At 41.2% G+C, this 21,478-nt stretch overlaps 2 protein-coding genes across 2 annotated transcripts in view; one reads left to right on the top strand and one right to left on the bottom strand.

Annotated features, from left to right (window-relative positions):
* Positions 1-7,855, bottom strand: part of TIMM29 (translocase of inner mitochondrial membrane 29) — a 34,581-nt gene extending 26,726 nt beyond the window's left edge. The window contains exon 1 of the mRNA XM_044084594.1: positions 7,519-7,855. Coding sequence (XP_043940529.1) covers positions 7,519-7,660 — 142 coding nt within the window. The 5' untranslated portion in view covers positions 7,661-7,855. The remainder of the gene's footprint in view (positions 1-7,518) is intronic.
* Positions 7,856-8,010: 155 nt separating this feature from the next.
* Positions 8,011-21,478, top strand: part of YIPF2 (Yip1 domain family member 2) — a 297,545-nt gene continuing 284,077 nt past the window's right edge. Inside the window, exon 1 of the mRNA XM_044082337.1 lies at positions 8,011-8,235. The gene's annotated coding sequence lies outside the window, so the exon portion shown is untranslated. The remainder of the gene's footprint in view (positions 8,236-21,478) is intronic.

The following is a 21,478-nucleotide window of genomic DNA, read 5'->3' on the forward strand; positions in this document are numbered from 1 at the left end:
GCAGCACAACAAGAAACTGTAGAATGGCACTTCCAATAGTAAATTAGCTTACTGGCATAAAGTAATTTACTATATTTACTATTAATTCACTTAGAATTTAACAGTAATTCACACTTTCTGTTGTACAGTAAGGATTAGGCAACAACTGGGAGGGTGCTGCTCCTCTTTGCAAGTATTCATTCATTCTTCAGGGTCACAGCAGAGGTGGGACCTATTCAGGGAAACTAATTTAGAAAGGATAGCAGTCTATCTTAAGACGCATGCGTACATGCGCAGTAACAAGCATTATGTACTCAATCACAAATAGAAAGACACACGCGTGAACACAAGCTCACTCATGAAAATTTTGTACAACTGTCAATTCACCAAAAGCATGTCTTTGGGATCCTGCTGGAAGCTGGAACATCCAGCACCCTCCACTCCATGGACACATGCAGAGTCCATCAAGATGTTACCTCAATTGAAAAATGAATTGGAGATGCAAGCACCGAGACAAAAACTATACTTGCTGCAACTTGGTGACACTCCCAAAATAAGGAAAATAAAATGTGCATATCTTATTGACGAGATTATGCACACAATGGAAAGCACCAGGTGCAAACATGTGAATCCTACTACAAGTGAGCAATACAAATTTTCTGATGTTCTTAACAACTGCTTAGAAAGGCACAGGTGGGATGCATCAATATAGGACTGACAAAAAGCATTTTCATGCTTAATACTCAACTGTTCATTAAGAAATGAAAAATAGTACTCTGGAATAAAGGAATGAATGTCTACAATATTCCCAAGATGCTTTTGCTTAAAAAAACAACAACAAAAAAAAAAACAACCTGTAATGTTTACAACCATAAAAGGTAGCAGAATCTGATGAGTTGAAATATGTAATAATCCCAAAGTCATATAGTAGTGCAATACACTACCACTATCCCTCACAGCAAGGGTGGTGATGCAGATGGGTAGCCTGCAGATGGGCAGCCTGCGGGTAGCAATTAGGCTCATTAAGTCATCAATGGGTGGTATCCTTTACAGTGAACGTGGAGAAGCACATATTCACAAGGGATGTTGTGATACAGTTCACATAACCTTCCTTGCCCAGAGGGTGGGAATGGCTAGGCTATCCAAAGTGCTGTCACTGCACAAGATGCAAACCGCCAGTGACAACTCTACACCAAGTGGAATCCGTGTAATTGCTGGAACCTGTGTTCAGAGACACTGCCTTCCAGACTATCTGCAAATATACAGAGCAGACTATATTTTTTTTGTTTATAGAGTTTAATTGTTGCTTAGATCTCTGTTGAAACTGCTGTCTCCCTGTTCCGAGAGGCTGATCTGCAAATATACAGAGCTGAGTATATTTTTTTGGTTTTAAAGTTTGTACTGTTAGTTGTTGCTTAGCTTTCTGTTGAAATTGCTTTGTCCCAGCCACCCTCCCTATTTTTGGTTTGTAGTTTAAATTTGGTGGCTTTAGCAGTTGCCCACCTCACTGTAGATTTGATCTGGGACACTCCCCCAGTTCCATCTCTTTACCACATTCTACCTAATAAAAACTCTCTGCACTTGCTTTTAGTCCTTTTTAATTTAACTGCATTTGGTCTAATATTGCTACATACTCAAGTGTGCTAGCTTACGCTGCATGTGAATTGTTTTTACTACTTTTCTGTATATATATATATATATATATATATATATATATATATATATATATAGATATATATATATATATATATATTAAAAAAAAAACAAAGCCCGTTTCCTACCTTTCCTGTAACTAGTGTTCCAGATACAGATTTGCTGTATCCAGGACTGTATGTAAGCTTCTGAGCCCCCCAGCCTTTCTGTGTTGGAGGGAAGCCTTCTAGCTTATCAGTCGGACTGGTAAGCAATAGGTAACCTGTCTACCACATAAGTGGTTCTGGCCCAGAAACTGTAGTTATTGGCCGTTTGGGCAATCTCTTCCATCTCTCTCAATTTTCTGATTTGAAAGCCTGCATTTGCACTTGTTTCTGTCCTGTAACTCGTCTAGTGCAGATACAGATTCTTAGTTTTAGCACTTAAATTTGCTTATTCATGCTCAGCACTTGTAAGCACTAAATAAGCTACTAATTACTATAGCACTCGATCTTCCTCAATACCTAGAGGAAAACAGGTTTTGTACTTACTTTTCTCACTTGCTTAGAGAAAAACAGTTCTTGTACTCACTTTCCTCACTTATCTAGGGGAATATAGTTTTTTATTCAGGCATGTCCAAGGGTCAGCTCCCAGTGTTCTCTCCTGTCTATCTGATGAATGTGGGCATCTTGAGGCAATGTAGAAATTGCCTCATGTACACAGATAACCCTCCCCTCCTACCACCCAACACTACAACCTGTGAGAGATGCACTTATCTAGCCAAACTTGAGGTAAAGCTCTCTCCAACCAAGACTGAACTTGACAGTCATGAGGAGAAAGTAAACATTTGCACCACACCCATCACAGTCTCACTAAATCTACACCACCAAACTCCACACATAGTAACACAAAAACATTTGCGGAGGCTCTCAATAATAATCTAAGCAAGAGAGACCTCCAAAGCAGAAACGCAAGCAATCTCCATCCCCCAACACAACCCAAATGACACGTAGCCCACAGACTCTGTGCCACTCAACCACAGCCAATAAGGCAAAACAACATTCCCAACACAATAGTCATAGGTGACTCTATAGTCAGGAACACTGATGTCCCACTCACCAGGCTAAACAAGGAGAAGGTTACTGTCAGCTGCCTGTCCGGTGCCAGGATCCGCCACATAACCCACGCACTAAGGTCACTCCACAACAAGAACAAATGACTGTCATTGTCCATGTTGGTGTGAATGACCTGAGACGTACCTCCCTGGACTACATGAAAAGAGACATGGAAGAGCTCTCCGATCTTGTAGCCCAGGCAGGTATGACCCTAGCCCTGAGTAGCATTCTGCCATTGCCCCAAATGATACCGCAGTAAAAGGACAAAATGATTGACTTCAACAATTGGCCAAGCTTCTGGTGTCATTCTAAGGGGATCCAGTATCTGTCTGCTTGGGATGACATGGTCGACAGACCACGATGCTTTGCCACAGATGGCCTGCACCTGTCGCCCCTGGGATTCTGGATATTGAATAAGGCTCTTGCTGCCCCTATAGTGCCTTTTTTAGGCAAGGTTCAAATAACAAATTCACCACCGTAACAGGAACAGGCAAGCAAAAACTGAGGGTAATGCTACTCAATGCTAGAAGGCTAAATCTCAAAATGCACTCACTTGAGGCACTCCTTAAAATGGTGAACATAGATATCCGTGCAGTGACCTGATTCAAGGCTCCAGAGAGCACCCCTGCATTACCAGGTTATAACTCATACCACACTTTTCGGCCATGTAACCTGGACCGAAACACCAAAGGTGGAGGTGTGTCCATATTCATTAAGGATATCCACACCTCCAGGCTAGTTGCTCAGCATAATGCATCTGAGGTTATCCAAGTGCAACTAACTCTGGGCAAAACTGCAATCCAAATTGTAGCTTGCTACAGATCCCCCACCATGCCCCAGGATTCCCACTCCTCTTTTCTTGATGTACTGGAAAATATTAGGGTTCAACCAAATACCTAATAATGGGCGACTTCAACTACCCCACCAATAACTGGGAAAACTACTCATGTACCAACTCCTTAGCTCAATGTTTTCTGGAATTCATAAACTCCAATGCCCGGGATCAACTTATCCACACCCCCACCAGGGGCAACAATATCCTAGACCTAGTCATTACCAACATGAGTGACTGGTGTTCCACACCTGAAGTCAACTCCTCTTTGGTCCAATCTGACCCTTGATATCCACATCCCGCCCCCATTAAGGAAACCACAGTAAAACATTTCTCCAAAGCCAACTTCATGCTTCTCAAGACAGAAGTGGTGAACTTCATGACACCCATACAGATGGACAATACAGTTACAACTGCTGAATCCTACACAAATGCACTCTAGAAGCACTTACACGAGTGCATGGATCGTGCTATCCCAAACAGAACCAAGACGCTATCTTCCAAAAAAAGAAAGCCAATCTGGTGGTCCCCTGCCATAAACTGTACAACAGAAGGAAGAAACTGTTGCAAAAGAGAGTAAAATCCCATGAGTGGAGGAGCTCCCTGGTCAGCCTCAGTAAGAAGCGGAGATCCCTTATAAGATCCTCCAAAGCTAGCTACGAAAACAAAACCGCCACTAATTCTAAGGACAACCACAACGCATTCTATAGCTATGTCAAGAATCTTGATGGCAACACCCAGATCTGAGATACAGCACAAAGGCATGAAAATTACAGAACCAACTGATATTGCCAACATCCTGGCAGATAGATTCAGTGCTAACTTTACCTAAAGGGCCCATATCTATACAGGAAGAATGCTGAGTCCCTGTAATCACAACTACGCAGGTAAAAGCTGCACTCTCTAAAGCCAAATACACAGCATCCATGGGACCGGACAACATCCCAAGCTGCGTTTTACACAAACTTCAGAACAAACTGGCTCCCCACTTAAGCACCATGTTCAACAATAGCCTCGCATCAGGCTTTTTGCCCACTGAATGGCACACAGCAACAGTTATCCCATTCTACAAAGGGGGAGCCACCACTGATCCTGGGAACTATCGACCTATTAGCCTGACGAGTCTGGTCTGCAAGGCCATAGAACGTATCATCATGGAACTCAAACAAAGATACTGGTAACCTCGAAACTCTGGATCCCACCCAGTTCGGGTTTGTGAAAGGCAGATCATGCCTCCTGAACCTGATCGACTTCTTTGAGGCAGTCACCAAAGCCGTAGAGGAGGGTAAGGTGGTTCACACAGCCTATCTTGACCTCGCCAAGGCTTTCAACACCATCCCCCATTCTGGAATTATAGCTAAACTCTAGAAACTAGGTATAAATCCCTATGTCACAAGATGGGTTGCCAGCTGGCTCACTGACAGAACCCACACTGTAAACGTTGCAGACTCCAAATCTGACCTCAAAGCAGTGACAAGTGGAGTACCACAGGGTTCCGTCCTGGGACCTCTTCTGTTTGGTATCTACTTCTCTGAAATACAGGCTAACACAGAAGGCCTCTGGCTAACGAAGTTCGCAGATGTCTGCAAATTAGGAGCCATAGTCAAGTCCCCAAATGATGTGGACATCCTACAGAAGGGGCCTCGCAGAGACAGATGCCTGGTGTCAGAGCCATGGCCTCAAGCTCAAAGCCAAAAAGTGCAGCATCATCCCCTTTGGTAAAAGCTCTGTACCCATGAACTACCACATACACAGCAATCTATTTAACACCTAATGTGTGGGACCCAGGTGGACAGTAGTCTCTCCTTTGATAGTCACATCACCACAGTAGTCAGGAAGTCCTTCTACGTGACACACCTCATCATAAAAGGGTGCTCATCCAGGGGGGGGGGGGGGGAATAGGACATTGTTCCCCTCTACTCGTCACTCATTAGACCCATTAGAGTACAATGCCCCCTTTGGAATGTACCTCACAAGACCCATTTGGAATGTACCTCACAAGACATCTGCAGCAGCTGGAAAGGCCACAGAAGTACCTCACAAAGAGGATTACTGGCCTCAAACAAAACCGCCTCAAAAAACTCCAGCTTTATTCCGTAGCATATCGCCTACTCCGAGGTGATCTCTGCCTAACATATAAAGCGATGTCAAACCCAGAGCTGTTGGACATGCTACATCTAAAGAAATCCCAATCCCTCCGTGCTACACGCTCTAGATACCTAAACCTTGTCACCACAATAAACAGGACATGCTGGAGGGATAGATTCCTGTCCCAGAGACTTCCCATACTCTGGAACAGGCTACCCATCTAGATCAAGCAAAGTTCTTCATTAGCACTCTTCAAGAAAAATCTTGATGAATGGATGGGAAATAGAAATTCACCCCGGGGATCACTTGTGTGTCGCTGCTTGACAGTGGCACAGGAAAATAACTTTCTTGGGTGGTGTAAGCCAGGAACTTTGTTGGCTAGGCTTACGTAGGCCCTCGGGCCTATAGCCTAGTACCTACCTACGAACCTAAAAATGGGTACCATCTAAATCAAATGAAGGTGTGAATTTTATTAGGCACGGAGTAAAAATGACTTGGGGGGGGGGGGGGGCTAGCATTACTGCATTTGGAGATCAGAAATTTCTCAATCAAGGAAAATTTAAGGGAATCATTAATAATGTCTTACTGAAGACAATTATTTGAGATAAAGTTAAACATACACAACAATGAAAGCTGAAGTTGCCTTACAATAAATGGTTACTGTTCGATACACTACCCTACCCAACATTCACTTTGGTGGGGAGTGATAACAGACCAATAAACAATAATCTTAAAAGGATGAAGGGCTAACCCTTTAATTATGTTGTTAATCAGATAAAATATTTGTGTTTTTTTTCCTGGACTCTTTTCAGCCGGGATCCAGGTCACAGAAATAAAAGTATATACATTTTGGGAAGGATTGTTACTCAGGCAAATTAACTAGTCTTTCTTGGGCCCTTTCTAGCCAGGATCCAGGCCACAACAGCAAGTAGTATGTAAATTTGGAGGGGGGTGGGACGACTAGAATACCTGGGGGAAAAAAAAAACAAACAGAAACACAAGAAGCCTTCACAAAGAAACATGAGCAGCCAGCACCAGTGGTGTAAAAGCATTAATCTCGGACTACAGCACTAACAGAGGAAACTAGGCATGCCTTTCAGAAGGTAGTTTGAAAAGATGCACTTAACCACAATCCCTCACAGAAGGGATAGCACTATAATGGGTGCACTATACGAAAGGCTTGTGACTCGTTAAGCCACTGACTGCCTCATGGCAGCCTTCGTTAGCCAATGGAAGGGAACAGGTGCTCACAGGATAAAGGCACCGTTTGTCCATGCAGTGATTAGGTAGCATCTTCTCCCATACAGAATAAGGATTAAGAACTTAGACCAATATGCTTTCAGTGTTGAAATGGCGCTGACAACATAAATTTCCAAATGCTTGCTTGAATGACAGCTATCACCCTAGTATATAACAGAGGTTCCATACTGCTATATAAAAGTTAGGTTGAGTATAACAGAGGTTTCGAAGGTCGACTGGGGGGGTCCGTAGAAAAAAAATGACCAGCGGGATGGGGTAAACTTCAAACACTGAAAATAATCCTCCTCGCTTTAAATCACATATATTTCCGTAAACAAAACGATTACCTTTACAGAACTATTAGCTTCTCTGCTCAAGAACAGGGGACAACGACTGTAAGTCAGAAGCAATTGTTAAACATTATCCTGATTCGTTTAAAGTTGAAAGAACCATTGGCATTGCGAAACTTTAATTAGTGGCATTACTGACCAACTGTAAATCCTTAGCGAAATTTAACAGAAAATTCAAACGTTTACGAGACACAAAGGAAAAATATAAAGCAAAATCAGCAACTTAGGGACCGTCAAGATACATCATCCCATTACTTCCAGTAAAACAAATTTCATTACATACCCATTTTGCTGTCTCTAATTCGCTGCCATCGATTCTTTCCGACAACTTCTGTAGCACTGCTTACCACACCGTTACCAGCAGTCAATTTATCCTCCGCAGCTTTGACAGTCGTAGAAAATACTCTCCGCCACAGCATTGCCATGTTGCACTACCTATACAAGCATGCAGAGTACAACAGAAAGTAATAGTAACCCTCTCAGCAGGGAAACAACGTTAGAACAACTATGGTTCCCAAGCTGTGACTAACTTACAGAGCCACCGAGAATTAATATGCAAGCACTATAACTTACTTCTTATTGAGAAGATTAACACTTCAGTAATAATCACGAATAAAAAAAGCAAACCTATTTGCCTCTTCCTTTATATAAGTTTACTTCCTCTGGTGACATTGTTTATAAAAATATATTAGAAACAATATATATACGTAATATGCATGCATCGCAATAGGAACTAATATTATAACGTTTTAACTAGTACGGCCATAATAGTGAATGCACTGTATTTCGTGGATTCCACCTTCGGATTCGTGGAAGCTAAACTGAGGTGTCACTAAGAGGTCGTTCGTATTTGTGTGGTTTTAAACAAAATTGTAGTGTTTTGATTCTGGCAGATCATACGAGTTTGTCCACTGGAACTGTACTCGTTATAGAAAAACACTGTAAGATAAGTATTTTCTGCTTTCAGAGTGTAAATCGCTTAAGCAGTACCTGCTGAAAGGTGAGTTGGTTCAGTAATGTAGGAATTCCTGTTAGGTTTAATAAGTCAGGGCTCTAGCTAATTTACTTATTGTTAGATTTCTTTGTGTTCTGATTAATTTGTTTGCTAGCAGTTGAGCTGCATTCATACTAAGTTGATTGCGTTGGAAGGTTATTTACAATGTGACTAATAAGTGGTGATGTGGCAAGCAATCTTGTCAACGAAAGTTTCACGTAATCGCTGTTTTTATATCGGAATAAGAAACGCATAAACCAGTTTACTGATATGGCATTTATACGTACTAATCTAGTTAGATATTTCAGAAAAGGGAATTCAGTGATGTTCACTTTTAACAGCTGTATCAAGCGTACCTCTGAACCTCTTAGACCAATAAATCTTGACAAAGTCATAAATAAAAGTGGGACAAAGGCCCAAAAATAGGGACAGTTTTAAAATATTGCTCTTACAACTTTGAAAGTTGATAGAATAACGGGGGTTAGCATGAATTTCCTGAGGATATGCAGTCTGAAACTCAAATGTCTGTCATTGTTTTCTAACTTCAATTTTTTAACAATTTGCCATTAATTTACCAGAAAACCACACTTATGAAAAATGGACCAAAATAGGAGGCAAAAATCTGGACCGTTGAGAGGCATCAATCACTGTGTAGGCTAAGAAAACTTGATGTCACTATTACGTTAACGAGAAATCCAGACAGATTTCAACCAATACATATATACATACATTATTATATGAAAGAAGGACAAGTATGCACTTTGCCCGGCCGCAATGTAAGCGTAATTGGCGCTGTTTAGTTTAAACAATTGCGTCTGAAAACACTGTGAAGTTTTAAAGCTGATTGTCATTATTGGGTTAACAGGAAATCCTGTTAAGTGTCTGAAAAAATACACTAAGCCTAAAAGTAAGCCCTGCATATACTTTGCACCGAAGGATAGTACTAAAGAAAAATGCACCACTACCACCACTTTTTGAGAGGAGGGGTAAGAAGCCCCCACCCCATTTCAGTGAAAATGATTTGTGTCTTTCGCAGAACTTTAGCGATAAAAGACATAGGATTAACATTAAAATAATATGCCTGCCTGTTTTTAAAATAATATGCCTGCCTGTTTTCTTAAGCACTTCCCAGAAAAAGCGTGCTTATCAGAATTGTTTATTTTTCTCTAAAGGAAAATGTGGTTAAAAGAAATTGAAGGGGAAATTTATTTGGCAAATAAGGTTGTATGATAAAATGTGAACTGCTGCAGTGCACTGACGCTATCAGTTTGAGGGGGTATATACAGCAAAATAATTATAGCTCTGTGATGTGGTAAGAAACAGGAGACCTCTGTGAAAATCAGTGAAGGACTGTGGGGTTATGTAGGTTACTGGTAGGACTCGGGTGTGTTAGAATTGGTGAGGTCACCTCCAATGAGCCCGGTCACCAGTGGAGTACCCCAGGGCTCTTTGCTAGGCCCACTCCTCTCTGGCATATCAAAGCCAATGTCAAAGGCCTCTGGCTAACTAAGTTTGCAGATGATTGCAAACTGGGAGCAGTCATTGAATCACCCAAAAACAAGAACACCCTTCAAGAAGGTCTAATACCAACAAATGCTGGGTGACAACGCAATGGCTTAAAACTCCATACCAAGAAATGCACTGTAGTAACTTTTCGGAAGTCTGCCATCCTTGGTAACTACATCACAATAAAACACCCTTAAAAGTTGATTCAGTAGTCAGGGATCTGGGAACTCGTGTAGATAGTAACCTAGTCCAGGGTAGTAAGAAAATTATTCTGTGTTGCTCAACTTGTAAGCAAGGGCATGGCATATGTTCGGAGAGATCATCATACCACTGTATTCTGCCCTCATCCGACTCATCATAGAGTATAATGCCCCTTCGATATGTACCTGACCAGACAAATGCAGCAACTGGAACATCCACAAAGATTCCTTACAAAAAGAATACAGGGAGCAAACACAATGTCCTGCGCTTATTGCCTCAAAGCCCTGTGTCATACAGACTTCTGAGTAGTGATATTTGCCTGGCATGCAAGGTATCCCTGGACCCTGTTTTGATTAACCTTTTGCACATCAAACAGCATCAGAACTACTAGGTTAAATGACCTAAAATTTCCTTGCAACATAAATATGGCATGTTGGAGAGACAGATACGTTTCTCAGAGAATTCCCATTCACTGAACAAGCTCCCCATCCATCTGAAGCAAAGTTCCTCCATATCCCTATTTAAGCTGTACTTGGACCAGTGGATGGGTAATTGGAAATTCACCCCTGATCTAGCTCCTATATCTCTGATGGACCAAGGCAGTTAGTAAATCACCCCTTATATAAATCAAATTAGTGGGTCACATCTGAGTTGCACAGGTAAGCTTATAAAGGCCCTAGTGGTAGTTAGCCTAGCATACACCTATGACTCTATAAATACATGTTGTCAGGGTGAGTATTGCCACTTCAGTTTAAGGAAAGGTGACCAGTGGTGTCTCCAAGGTGTCCATTTTGGTCCCCGTCTTTCTTTTGGCATTTATTTCTCTTATTTCAACAGTGACAACATGGATCTCTGTCTGCTAAAATCACTGATGATTGCAAGTTGAGCGCATTTGCCAAAGCAACTGATAACCATTCTTTTTAAATGGAAGTCTCACGTTAACACCTGGTACACTGAGAAAGGGCTCAAATTAATTGCTAAGAAATGCAGTTTCATCTTCTGAAAACAAAAATTTGCTACCACCTCATCAATGACACTCCATTCCCCAGTGAGTCAGCCATCAGAGACCTGGGCACCTGTGTAAATGGCAAGTAAAAAATGTAAAAGAGTTAGAAAGAGAGGTAAGAAAGGGTGACCCAGATAGAGATAAGTTGCTAGTCAATTAAAGGGATTTTAAGAAAAGACACACACACCTTCTGAGAAGGCCTGACCCTGTCTAATAATTGGTGCTAGAGTCATGGTTTAAAACTCAATGCTAAGAAGTGCATAATAGTTTGTTTTAGAAAGATGGCCCTCCCTGCAGATTACTACATTGGTAATAAAACACTGTGAGTAGATCCCAGAGGTCAGGGATTTGGGAACACATGTAGATAGTGACATGAAATTTGACTATCCCATATCTACTATAGTAAGTAAGTCTTTTATGTTATGCAACTTGTAAGCAACGGTATGGCTTGTAGGTTTAAAGATATTGTTGCTGTGTTGTACCTGGCCTTCATTAGACCAAACATAGAATACAGTGCCCTCTTTGGTATGTATTTGACGAGGCATGTGCAACAGCTGTGGTATCCATAGAGGTTCCTCAAAAAAGAATACGTAGTATAGGTAGCATGTCCTATGCAGATTGCTTCAAAGCCTTATTCTTGTAGTCTTTCTTCTACAGAATACTGAAAAGTGATCTGTGTTTGACTTACAAAGAGTCTTCTGATCTGACCTTAATGGACATGTTGCACATCATCTCCAACATAAATAAGACATGCTGGAGGGACAAGTATGTATCTCTATTAAAAGAGAGAGAGAAGTAACTTGTAAATATTCAACCACTCATACCCAAAGTTATTTATGTACACACATACATATATTCTCTCACTAAAACCTGTGGACCAAAACCTGGGTAGTATTTTGGGGAAGCATGGTTAGGCCTTAAAAGACCCGCTACAATCAGTTAGATCATAGAGGATTAGTAGGCTATGACAGCACTCCACAGTACCTTCTTGGGAAATGCATATAAAGCTGGGAGATTATTGGGCACAAAGCTGAGGCAGACATAAGTAAAAGGTGGATTCATCAGTTAAGACACCTACCGCAAGTTAGGTAGAGGTAGAAAGTAACCTGGTAGGTACTATCTTGCTTCCAGAAGCACTTTGTTTACTGTATTAGAACTATAGTAGGTGTAGTACAGATGAAAATTTTCTAGAATAATTTCTAGAGTATTTGATTTGTCCTAGTTTGTTTTTGCAACAGGCAGAGGTTTTGTTACATCCTGTAGGATCATAGGAGGTTACTAGGCTATTGGCATTGAAGCCCTTATAAGCCTAGCCAAGAGTTTAGCCCATGTTTAGACAAGTCGGTACCCAAAGCCCCTGTCCAGCAGGGACACAGGTGGAATGCCAGGGGTGTATTTTCTGTTTCCCATCCAGTTTGCGCTTAAAAAGGGATAATGAGGTACTCTACTTGACGTGGAGTGGGAGTCTATCCCACAGATGGAGGGAGTCTCTGGGACACAAATGTGTCCCACCAACAAGTCCTATTGTTTTTACAGACCAGGTTGAAGTCGCACGTACGGGTTGCCCGAGTGGAGCTTGACTTGTGGATATGCAGCAGTCCCATCAAGGCGGGATCTGAAATTGCTTTGTATGCCAGACAGAGGTGACCTATGAGGAGTCTGTATGAAACTGAGTAGAGGGACAAGACTTTTAGCCTGTCTGTGTAAGGTAGATGTTTGAGGCCGTGGATTATCCGGGTGAGGAACCTCTGTGATCTCTTCTGCTGTTGCATGTGCTTTGCGAGGTATATGCCGAAGGGGGCATTGTACTCAATAATTGGCCTTATAAGGGAAGAATACAGGGATGTTATGACCTTTGTCCCTGGATGAGATACCCTTACTTATGAGGTGGGCCATGTAGAAAACTTTCCGTACAATAGAAGCAACATGGTGGTCAAAAGTCAGGTTGCTGTCAACCTGGGTGCCCATATCCCTTACTACTGATTATGTACTTAGGATGTTATTAGTGTGATAATATGTGAGGATGTCACTCTCCCCAAAGGGGGGGGGGGGTGATGCATTTTTTGGCATTCAGCTTGAGGCCATATTTCTGGCATCAGTCAATTTGTTTGGGTGAGACCCTATTGGAGGACGTCCACATCACTTGGAGAATTGATGACTGTGCCCAGTTTGCAGTCATCTGCAAACTTGGTCAGCCATAGCCCACTGGTTTTGGCCTGCAGCTCAGAGAAATATATCCCGAATAACAGAGGGCCCAAGACCAATCCCTGGAGTATGCCGCTTGTTATGGATCTACTGCTTGAGGTGGCTTTCCCCTATTTTGATTAGGTGGGTTCTATCAGTGAGCCAGTTTGCTACCCATCTAGTAACATATGGATTGATGCCTAGTTGAGAGAGTTTATCTACTGTGCCCGAGTGGGGAATAGTGTTGAAGGCTTTGGCCAGGTCAGGGTAGGCGGTGTGCACAGTCTTCCTCGTCCATGGCTTTGGTGATTGTCTCAAAGATGTCGACCAGATTTAACAGACATGATCTCCCTTGACAAAGCCAAACTGTGTGGGATCAAGTGTTTGGAGGTTGCCAATGTCCCTGTTAATGAGGTCCACGATAACCCGTTCCATGGCCTTGCGGATCATGCTAGTTAGGCTGATGGGTCTGTCATTTCCTGAATCTGTGGATGCTCCACCTTTGTGTAAAAGGATGACAGTGGCTGTACTCCACTTGGCTGGGACAAAGCTGTAACAATGAAAGAATGGGAAACTATTAAAACTATTAAGGAAGATGACAGGAGGCAAAAAGCTAAGTTGTAATGGTATTTCCTTGGAATTGTACTTGCTAGGGGACAGCACATTATGTGAAAGTTGTTAATGACAGTTAATATGCTGTTAAGTACTGTGGAGGTCATGCATGTTTTAAAATGATCTGTATTTTCAGCTATTTTGAAAGGTGGGAAAGACTTGTCTTTGTTGTCTCGTTTAGGCATGTCACTGTGCTCACCCAGTGCTCTCAAATGTTTAATGCCATCACTGGTGTCCGTATTGGCCCCAGAGCTGGCTAGTTTTATCCATGAAAATTAATGTAGATTTATTTTGGCAAGGCTGACATTTGATAATGTTAAGAAAATGCTGATAATAATACAATATGCACACAGTTTGGGTAGGCCATTGCTTGTGGTCATTCTGGCTGCAGATAAAGCTTTTAACATTACTGCATTACCAGGCTATAATTCATACCACACCTTTCGGCCACCAAACCCAGACTGAAACACTAAAGGTGGAGGCGTGTCCATTTTCATTAAGGATATCCACACCTCCAAGCTAGTTGCTCAGCATAATGCATCCGAGATTATCCAAGTTCAACTAACTGTGGGAAAAACCGCAATCCAGATTGTAGCTTGCTACAGACCCACCACCATGCCCCAGGATTCCCACTCCTCTTTTCTTGATGCACTGGAAAATATTAAGGTACAACCCAACACTCTAATAATGGGTGATTTCAACTACCCTACCATTAACTGGGAAAACTATTCATGTACCAACTCTTTTGCTCAACGTTTTCTGGAAATCATCAATTCCAACGCTTTGGATCAACTTATCCACACCCCCACCAGAGGCAGCAATATCCTAGACCTGGTCATCACCAACATGGGTGACCGGTGTTCCACACCAGAGATCAGCTCCTCGTTGGTCAGATCCGACCACAAGCTAATCACCCTAGACATCCACATCCCGCTCCCGTCCCCCCTTAGGAAAACAACCGTAAAAAATTTCTCCAAAGCCAACTTCATGCTTCTTAAGACAGAAGTGACAAACTTCATGACACCCATGCAGATGGACAATAGAGGTACGACTGCTGAATCCTACACAAATGCACTTTATAAGCACTTACACGAGTGCATGGATCATGCTATCCCTAACAGAACCAAGATGCTATTCTCCAAAAAAAGGAAGCCAATCTGGTGGTCTTCTGCCATAAACAAACTCTACAACAGAAGAAAGAAACTGTTGCAAAAAAGAGTAAAATCCCACGATTGGAGGAACTCCCCGGTCAGCCTCAGTAAGAAGCTGAGATCCCTTATAAAATCCTGCAAAGCTAGTTATGAAAACAAAATTGCCACTGATTCTAAAGACAACCACAAATCATTCTATAGCTATGTTAAAAATCTCAATGGCAACACTCAGATCTCAGAGTTACAGCACAATGACACTAAATATACAGAACCAACTGATATTGCCAACATCCTGGCAGATAGGTTCAGTGCTAACTTTACCCCCCTCTCACCCCCTAAAGGGCCCATCTTTATACCAGAAGAATGCAAAGTTCCTGTAATCACGGCAGCACAGGTAAAAAACTTCACTCTCCAAAGCCAAGAACACAGCATCCATGGGACCTGACAACATCCCAGGCTGCCTTCTACATGAACTACAGAATGAACTGGCACCCCACCTAAGTACCATGTTCAATCATAGCCTCACCTCAGGCTTTGTGCCCATTGAATGGCGCACCGTGACAGTTATCCCACTCCACAAGGGGGGGGGGGGCACAGCAGACCCTGGGAACTACCGCCCCATTAGCCTGACAAGCCTCGTCTGCAAGGCCATGGAAGGTATCATCATGGAACTCATAAACAAAGACATTGGAGATCTCCAAACCCTGGACCCCACACAGTTTGGGATGTAAAAGGCAGATCATGTCTCCTAAACCTGATAGACTTCTTTGAAGTAGTCATCAAGGCCATGGATGAGGGTAAGGTGGTTCACACAGCCTGTCTAGATCTCGCCAAGATGTTCGACACCATCCTCCACTCTGGAATTATAGATAAACTCACTAAACTAGGTATAAATCCCTATGTCACAAGATGGGTTGACAAACTGGCTTACTGAAAGAACCTACACTGTGAAAGTAGCAGACTCCAAATCAGACATCAGACCAGTGACAAGTGGAGTACCACAGGGTTCAGTCCTGTGTCCTCTCCTGTTTGGTATCTACTTCTCTGAAGTACAGGCTAAGACAGAAGGTCTTTGGCTAACTAAATTCACAGATGACTGTAAACTAGGAGCCATAATTGAAACTCCTAACGATGTGGACATCCTACAAAAGGGCCTCACTGAGACAGATGCCTGGTGTCAAAGACATGGTCTCAAGCTCAATGCCAAAAAGTGCATTGTCATCCCCTTTGGTAAGAATTCTGTACCCATGAACTACCACATAGGTGGTAGTCTACTTAACACTGAAAGTGTGATAAGAGACCTTGGGACACAGGTGGACAGTAGTCTCTCCTTTGATAATCACATCGCTACAGTGGTCAGGAAATCCTTCTACATGGCACACCTCATCACAAAAGGTTTCTCATCCAGAAAAAAAGAGGTCATTGTTCCCCTCTACTCATCACTCATTAGACCCATTATAGAGTACAACGCCCTTTTGGTATGTACCTCACAAGACATCTACAACAACTGGAAAGGCCACAAAAATACCTCACAAAGAGGATTACTGGCCTCAAACAGATGCCTTACGCAGACCGTCTCAAAAAACTCCAGCTTTACTCTGTTGCATATCGCCTACTCAGAGGCGATCTCTGCCTAACATATAAAGCTATGTCAAACCCAGAGCTGTTGGACATGCTCCACTTAAAGAAATCCCAATCCCTCCGAGCTACACGCTCTAGGGACCTAAACCTTGTCACCACAATAAACAGAACATGCTGGAGGGATAGATTCCTGTCCCAGAGACTTCCCATACTCTGGAACAGACTACCTATCTATGTCAAACAGAGCTCCTCATTAGCTCTCTTCAAGAAAAATCTTGATGATTAGATGGGTAATAGGAAAGTCACCCCGGGATCACTTCTGTGGTTCTGCTTGACAGGGGAACAGGAAAATAATTTTCTTGGGTGGCGAAAGCCAGGGTACATTTTTGGCTAGGCTTGTATAGGCCCTAGGGCCAATAGCCTAGTACCTACCTATGAACAGAGTAAGGTGGGATCATTTGTTGGAGGTGTTCAAATCTGGTTTACTCTACATGTTAGGGTTATTGAAAAGTATTTACGTAGGAGCATATGTATGTAGAAAGGCTGATGCTGAACCTTTGTATTGTGTTTAGTTTTAGGTAGGTTACAAGGCAGGGATGTCCACTGTCCCTTGTCCTGATTGCCCTTTATTTGGAGATCCTAACAATAGTTTTGAAGCATTCAGAGATTAGAGGTTTTGAGAAAGGTGAAGAAGAAACTAAGTTGGCCCTATATGCAGGCAACATATTAGTCTATTTAAGTGATCCAGGGGAACATGTAGATGTTTTATTTCAGCTCTTAGATGCATTCAGAAAGGTTTGAGATTACAAAGTGAGTGTAAGGAAGACTTTCACTTCACAAAGGATGAACATTAGGTTTGAGATTACAAAGTGAGTGTAAGGAAGACTATAGCTTCACAAAGGATGAACATTAAACAGCCCAAAATGTGGTTAAACGGACAAGTGAAATATCTGGGAATATTTTTAACACTATCTCTAGAGGAGACTGTAATAATCGCTCACTACAAATTAAACGACAAATGTAGTGACTGGTTAATGAAAGGGAAATTGCGGGATTTGGAATTAGACAAGTAGGTCAATACAGTCCAAATGTTTTTCTTGCCACTGGCATTGTATTGATTTCATGCAGTCCCCCTGAACCAGGACATGTCTTTCTTTCAAGATGGTCAAAGTACTATTTCAGCATTTATCTGAGGACAGGCTAAACTGATGGTAATGTGGGAACTGCTAGTATGGATATTGGATGGTAGCACAATTGAGGATTTTCTGCTTATGGCAGTTACAGAGTAGGTTTCCAGATTGAAGGATTTAGGAAGGGCAGCAGTGCAACAAAGTGGGGTTGACCCTGATCATCAGCTGTGGTTTAAAAGGGAGGATAGGGTAAAAAAATGGGAAAGAGATAATAGAGGTACAGAATTGGATATTAGCCTGATTAAAGATGGGGATCTGGAGATAGGATTGCTTTTGGGACATATTTTGGACTGGTTAGCCAGACATCCAGAGTGAGAACAGTAGGTTAATTTCATGAAGATGAAAGCTTTTTATCCCTTTACAAAGGTTTAAACAGATTTTTGAACTTGGGGAAATTGATTATCCACTATAAAGAAGTTTCCAAAAGTTTTATAAAAACATGTAGACTGTGGATCAGGTAACCTTTCTTTATGGAGGAGACTTTAATTGATATGCATCTCTCAGATTGATCACTGGATAGGTTTGATTAGTACATTGTATAAGGTGATGGATAAAATCGGAGCACAGCTGGTGATGGATAAAATCAGAGCACAACTGAAAATGAGATTTGAAGAAGGATGGTAGAATTGTTAGTAAAAGAAGTCTGAGAGACAGTGGTGTTGGATATGCTTATCATTAAGGCATGCCATCCGATCTAAGAAATTTTATGTATTTGCCTGGAAATGCTGCCATGAATATTTTTGCACTCTAGGTAGACTGGTTCTAAGGCACATGATGGCATATTTTTGGGGAGTTTTAAATTGGTTATATTTAATTGTTATCTCTACGAATTGATTGAGGATTTATGACGAAGTAGGATACTCTGTTGTTCCTTGATGTTTTTGTTAGGTATATCCAATGGGGGGAGATGGTTAAAATATGAGAGGGTCTTGCTGGGTGTTATTTTTATGGGCAAAAAAGTTTTAACTAGAAAATGGAAGAAAACCGATTTCCCATTAGATTGAAGAACTGCCCAATTTAATGACAACCGTTCAGTTTTGAGGGTTTGCCAGTGAAACAGAGTAATCAGCAGTGGTATACAAATGGTTCTCTCATCTACAGAGACTGGATAAGACAAACTGAATACTGGGAATGTGTTATACTTAAAAAGAGTTGAAAGATATTTTAGTTTTGATACATCTTCTGATGACCAAATAATTAATTGACCCATCTGACCTCAAATTAATAGTTTATACAGTGTTTGCACTATTTAAGAGAGTAATAGTTTGGAATGACAAGATACAGCAGGGGGCACTTTGTATGGGAAGAATGAATTGATGTTCTTTGAACCTCTTTAAGTATCTCCTGTCTTGTTTAGATAAGTGTTTTGCCCTGATTGTGGATTATAGAAATCAAAACACTTGTCACATATAGGTATTCATGCTTTTTTTTTTTTTTTTTTTTTTTTGCTGCTGTTACAGGGTTTCTAATTTTGTTAGTGGATTGATTGATATAAATTTGAAATTGTAATGAAGGCAGTTATTTATAATGCTACCTTTTGAGCCACTGACATTGATTCTTAGTATTTGCCAGTGAACAGAGAATGTTAGTGACTGTCTTACCTGATTTGTGGTTAGGATCCAGTCAGGAATACTAGTCTGGCTGCTTCTATTTTTGAAAGCATCCTTCACCCAATGACACATTGTCCAGAATTGCCTATTAGTGCACTATGAGCTTAGGTGGCCCTACTGTAGACCTAGTCAGGATCATATCACTTACTGTTATAGTGAAGGACATCTCCCCCACATTTGAAAAAATTTTCATGTGTATTCTGACTGTTGTGGGTATATCTCAGTTTCAAACACAACATAGTTTTGTGTAGCAATGTAAGTAGTTTAACAGCATTTTTTATTGTGACATTGTACATTCCCCATATACAGTGTACTTTGTTCAGTGTCAATGTCCGTTTCAAGTCAACCTCCATTACAGACTCTCGTGTAGATCATTTTCACAATGGAGTTCTGTTTCTGATCTCTAATAAATCTTCGTTCCATATTTTAATCTCTGTAATCATTTTTCTTATCGATTTGTCTTTGGTTTTCCTTTTTCAGGTATAGCCTTCTTAACCATCATCAACACTAAGGGACACTTGCACATCTCTAGTACATCTTTATACTGAGATTTAAATTCTCTTCCCGGTATGAGACTTGACCTATTATTCATGCCATGTTTGCACTGACGCAACTCTAAAATAAATGCTTTCAGGAACTTCTTTCTGTACTGTCACATCTCCAACATATGCCTTTTGTTTGCTGGATTTTTTTTCAAGTCACGTAAGGGAATAGAAATATTTCTGCAAACATTTCCATGCAAAAAAAATCTAAATTTTCTTGGTGTAGTTCCACATCTGGGATTTGGACACATTTCATTCAACTGAACATCTGTAATACATTTAAAAATTCACTGCTCCATACTGGTATTGTCTTTTCAAGTCTAATACTGCCATATATGCTGTACTAATTGGTCCTTTTTGGTATTCTATTTCTGTTCTTAGCTCAGCTGTACATTCTGTTATTTCTGGTTTAGCAAAATTAACATCCAACCTCTTATCTTCCTTGAACTCTTGACATTAGACCTGTGTATACAAATAGATCTGAGTCCACTAACCCAAAAAGCTTGTCTAACGTCATCCTATTTTATTAACTCATCTCCTTTTATCATCTGTACCCAGTTTCTGTTCATTGTTCTTTCTTTTCCAAATGCTCACTACATTTCACCCATGTCTTTCTTATTACTATATGTGTTATAAACTATTGGTCTATTTTTTCAAGGTCTAACATCATTTACCATAAAGACTCATTTAAGACTGTTATGTGTTTAAGGCTGTAAATTAATGCTATGTTCTTTTCTAGATGAGTCCAAATCACTACTTTAGATTGTATTGTTACTTCAGGAACTGTGTCTGTCACGTGCTTCCATTTGGGCATATGTTGCATATCCTGAATCAGATACAGTGGATATAAAAAGTGTATACACCCCTGTTAAAATGCCAGGTTTTTGTAATACAAAAAAATGAGACCACAATAAATAATTTCAAAACTTTTCCCACCTTTAATTTGACCTATAACCTGTACAATAATCTGGTTGCATAAGTGTGTACACCCTTAAACTAATACTTTGTTTAAGCACCTTTTGATTTAATTACAGCATTCAGTCTTCTTGGGTAGGAGTCTGTCAGTATGGCACATCTAGACTTGGCAATATTTGCACATTCTTCCTTGCAAAAGTGCTCCAAATCTGTCAGATTGCGAGGGCATCTCTTGTGCACAGCCCTCTTCAGGTCACCCCACATATTTTCCATTGGATTTAGGCCTGGGCTCTGGCTGGGCCATTCCAAAACTTTAATTTTCTTCTAGTGAAGCCATTCTTTTGTTGATTTGGATGTATGCTTGGTGTCATTGTCGTGTTGAAAGGCGAAATTCCTCTTCATCTTCAGCTTTTTACGAGATGCCTGAATGTTTTGGTCCAAAAGTGAGTGGTATTTGAAACTGTTCATAATTCCCTCCACCTTGACTAAAACCCCAGTTCCAGCTGAAGAAAAGCAATCCCAAAGCATGATACTGCCACCCACATGCTTCATATCACCAAAAGAACACCATCCCCATGGTGAAGTGTTGTTTTTGCACCAAACGTACCTTTTGGAATTGTGGCCAAAAGGTTCAACCTTGGTCTCATCAGACCATAACACATTTTCCCACATGCTTTTGGGAGACTTGATGTATTGTTCTGAAAATTTTAGCTGGGACTGGATGTTTTTCTGTGTAAGAAAAGGCTTCCGT

Source organism: Protopterus annectens, chromosome 9.part0 (assembly GCF_019279795.1).
Source record: "Protopterus annectens isolate FY-2018-M chromosome 9.part0, PAN1.0, whole genome shotgun sequence".
Lineage (NCBI taxonomy): Eukaryota > Metazoa > Chordata > Ceratodontiformes > Protopteridae > Protopterus > Protopterus annectens.